The sequence below is a fragment of the Corylus avellana genome, chromosome ca3, assembly GCF_901000735.1.
Source record: "Corylus avellana chromosome ca3, CavTom2PMs-1.0".
NCBI lineage: Eukaryota > Viridiplantae > Streptophyta > Magnoliopsida > Fagales > Betulaceae > Corylus > Corylus avellana.
Genome location: NC_081543.1, coordinates 29,952,157 through 29,956,250, shown reverse-complemented (window position 1 = coordinate 29,956,250; position 4,094 = coordinate 29,952,157). Strand labels below are relative to the sequence as shown.

Here is a 4,094-nt window from a genome sequence, read left to right as displayed (position 1 = left end):
TTTTCCATGTTGCTTTATTAACCAGACTACGCATCCCTCTTGAGCATAATATTATGGCTTCCTTCCAGGTCTTCTTCTCCACCTTCTTCTTCTTCCTCCTTCCTCACATATCATCAGCAGCTGTAATTTGCCAAACTACATCCTGTGATGACATCGTGCCCGTTAAGTTCCCTTTCCGACTGAAAAGCTCTCAAAACCGATCGTGCGGCTATCCGGGATTCGATCTCTCATGCGACAACATAAGCCGGACAATCCTGTCTTTCCCGAAGTCTGGGGACTCCGTTGTCGTCCAACACATCGACTACTCCGACCAATCGATATATATCAGCGACCCAGACCGCTGCTTTCCCGGACGGTTCATGCGAAACTTCACTGATTCGGTCTCTCCTAATTTCCTTTTCGACTCCCTTGAGAATTTCACCTTCTTCAACTGCTCTTCTTCCAACGCGACGATGACGTCTGATTTTTTATATATGCCGATAGATTGTCTTAGCGGCGATGAGTATACGGTCTGGATCGCTCAGACTGTTTACATGGAGGCTTTCCCACCGCCGGCGACATGTCGAGCAATCTCGACGGCTATGTTTCCCTATCTACGGTACGGGATAGTTCGGTTGATTTGGGGGAAGCCCAGTTGCGGAGGATGTGTAGCTAGCGGTGGAGACTGCGCCCTTGTGAGTTCTGCGAGCCCGGACGTTGGATGCTTTAATGTTCCAAGCAATGGTACGTTTAATTGTTTCATCAAATTGCAAGATTGGTCTTTTTTTTTTTTTTTTTATTTGCTTGACATAATTCATCCTTAGGGTGCGCTTGAGATTGTCCTTTCACAAGAATAATTAAGTTTTTAAAAGATATTGTAAAACGTAAGACGTTTGACATTACGATTTAAAAATCACTTAATTTAAAATAGGAAAAAAATTTGTGATTTTTATAAGCAGGTTAGTGAATGTTTATTTGAAAGAACACGAATTTAAACCAAAATTACGATTTCTCATAACAAATATTGAATAAAAAAGTACTTTTTAACATGTTTTACCAAACGTCTTTGCAATTTTAAAAAAGTAACAATTTCAAAACTTAATTTTTAAAAACACAATTTTTAAAATTGCACTTATTAAAATCACAATCTCAAACGGACCCTTAAAAAGTTAAATGACGAAGTGATTAAATAATAGGGTGTTTTTCTAAGAGTAGGTGCACGGAGTTGCCGAACTAAAATTTTAGATACGGAGAGAACTAAAACTAGGTAAGCTTTTTAGGAGGGGGTAAGAAGCTAATTCTAGAAGAGTTCTTAAAATTTGAAAGCCAGTGTCGTCTTACCATTGGCTATAGTTTTGCCCCTAGGTGTACGGGCCTCGGCTCTATTTCCTTAGTTCTAGCACTATACAACTTTAATAGAGAAAATGATTTTTTTCGGCTTTCTTAGATCCTGCGCAATGAATTGTCGATGTTATATGCAATACCAAGAGACAAATGAGCCATTGTCTACTTGAATAGGTGTTTGAGTATATGTTGGAATTGTCTAAACACTTATTCGAACAAGTAAAGCCTACCAACCGCTCACTTGCACCCAATTCCAATTTCCCATTTAGTCTTGTCTAGATATAAGTCGCATCTTGAAAAGTTCTTGGTAAAGAAACTCGATCGAGGAAGATTGACTATAATATTTAGATGAAACCACCCCTACTTTCTATGGTTTAATATTATGGGATACCATTAGTAGGGTCACCAGCCTATTGTGTACTCTTTTCTCCATTTCATAAAAGTCTTTGTTTTTTTTTTAAGGGAAACGTAGACATACTACTTTTCTCTTAAAAAAGCAAAGACTATAATCAATAATAAAAACAAAGACTATAGTCGAAAAACAAAAGAAGTTTTATACTTTCGACCCACCAGCCCCCTTTTTAATATTTAATAAAAATAATTACCAAACTATATCGTTTTATATTCTATAATAAGGATTTTTTTTTTTTTTTTTTTAAATATCCCTTAAACACCTCTAAATTTCTTTCCTTCCCTTTCTTGTGCCATTTGTTTTCAGTCTCTCTTATTTTCTTCTCTTCTCATATCTCTCTCTTCGCACCACCACAACTCCGCACTTGTCTTCATAATCTTCTTGTCTCTTTCTAGCACCTATGTGATGCACCCAATAAAAACAACCGCACCATGGTGCTCATGCTCATCATCTTCTTCTCCTGTCCCACTTCGATGTCTCCATATTTTGCGAAAACAGCTGCACCATTGCGCTCATCATCTTCTTCTATCTCTCTCTAAACCCCGTGAAAGCTACTGCACCACCGCCGTTGAGATTTAAGTTTTTTTTATTTTTTTTTGCCTTTTCATTTTTTTTTTTGTCTCGATGTAGCCCACCACCATTTTCTTAGATCTTAGATAAGTCCAATAAAGTCAAGCCTAATTCCGAGCTTTCGAGCCGACTCCTGCACCGACTTTTCAGACTCAAAGTACTCGAAGTTAGACACTTTTCAATCATTTCAATTCCATCAAAGCGAAAAATCGAAAATGGCCTTTTTGACTTCGTGGAAATCAATGGTTATAACAATTGAACTATATAGTAACATAACAAATAAAACGTATAAACCTCAAAAAAGCTACAAATAATGCTAAGATCCGATATGAAGAGGGAGAAGGAAATGCAGGCTGCTAAACCGGCCAACCCTGAAACTAAGAAAGAATATACATGGGTATTGTGAATGTGATTAACCCGAGGAAATGCAGGCTGCTAAACTGGCCAACCCTGAAACTAAGAAAGAATATACATGGGTATTGTGAATGTGATCAATCGGGTTATTAATATTGGTCGGTCTCTGACGTCTACCACAAAATCCTTACACTTTAATTGTGTCCAATTGTTTTATTCCCCGTCCAACACCGACCTGCCAATTATCATCGTCTGATGTCTGGTCAATTCTATCCGTCCTTTTTTATTCTTTTTTTTTTTTTTTTTCGAGTATGTTAATTATCAACCTCTACTTTGTGCACTTTCAAAATGTCATTATAGTAGCAATCTATGCTTTATAACTTTTATGCGTTGACGTCTGCACCCACTCATACACAACTTGTCAACTACTATTCTACCATAATTCGTATAAAAATGTTATGTTCCCTCTCATTTTTATATTTTTATGTTTTAATTAATACAAAATAATTACATTTAATAATAATTGATTCAAAATTTAATAATAATTTGTAACCAATGTTAAAAAAGATAATACTAGACATCTTAACACTTTTTTAAAAAAATTATTTTTTTCCAAATTATCTGATCCATTCAATAAATAAATAAATTTTTATTATTTTTTTTTAAAAATGAATGTGGAGTTCAGACTATTTGAGAAATAAAATTTTTAAAAAAAGTGTTAAAATACCTAACGGCCTTCAAAGATATACGCTTAAAAATATAAAAATAAGAGTATATATAATATGTCTCAACTCTCGTGTACCACGAGGGTGGTCCAAACTAACATAGAAAACATTGTTCCTATTATACCCTCCACCTCACATGGATGTAACCTTTTCATTGGAGTACTTTATCTTATAGATATTATACCATCCCCCCACATGGAGAATATTTTGGTGCTTCCCATCCACCTCCACAATCATGTCTTCCTCAAAGTATTTCTTCTTCTTCTTCTCCACTCTCTTCTTCTTCTCCTTCCCTCGCATATCATCAAGAGTCACAGTCTGTGAAACTCTATATTGCGGTGGCAGTTGGCCTCCCGTTCGGTTCCCTTTCAGATTCAAAGATCAACCGGAATCATGCGGCTACGCCGGATTCGATCTCTCATGCACCGACCAGAACCAAACAATCCTCACCCTCCCTCACTCCGGCGACTTCGTCGTCCAACACATCGATTACTTGGAGCAAACAATAGATATCACCGACCCAGACGACTGCTTTTTCCGGCGGACCCTTCAAAACTTCACTCTCAGAGGCTCCCCTTTCCATACCCAATTTTTTGGCTGGAACTTCACCTTCTTCAACTGCTCCTCCAACGTGACAAACATGTCAAGGTCGTGGCCGATTTCCTGCCTTGGCGGCCACGGATTTAGCGTCTGGATGACGCCGAGTGATT

The 4,094-nt window shown here is 37.4% G+C and overlaps 1 protein-coding gene across 1 annotated transcript in view; it reads left to right on the top strand.

The window, feature by feature from the left end:
- Positions 1–943, top strand: part of LOC132174389 (putative RING-H2 finger protein ATL21B) — a 1,462-nt gene extending 519 nt beyond the window's left edge. Inside the window, exons 2-3 of the mRNA XM_059586051.1 lie at positions 26–723; positions 939–943. Coding sequence (XP_059442034.1) covers positions 26–723; positions 939–943 — 703 coding nt within the window. The remainder of the gene's footprint in view (positions 1–25; positions 724–938) is intronic.
- The last annotated feature ends 3,151 nt before the right edge of the window (positions 944–4,094 follow it).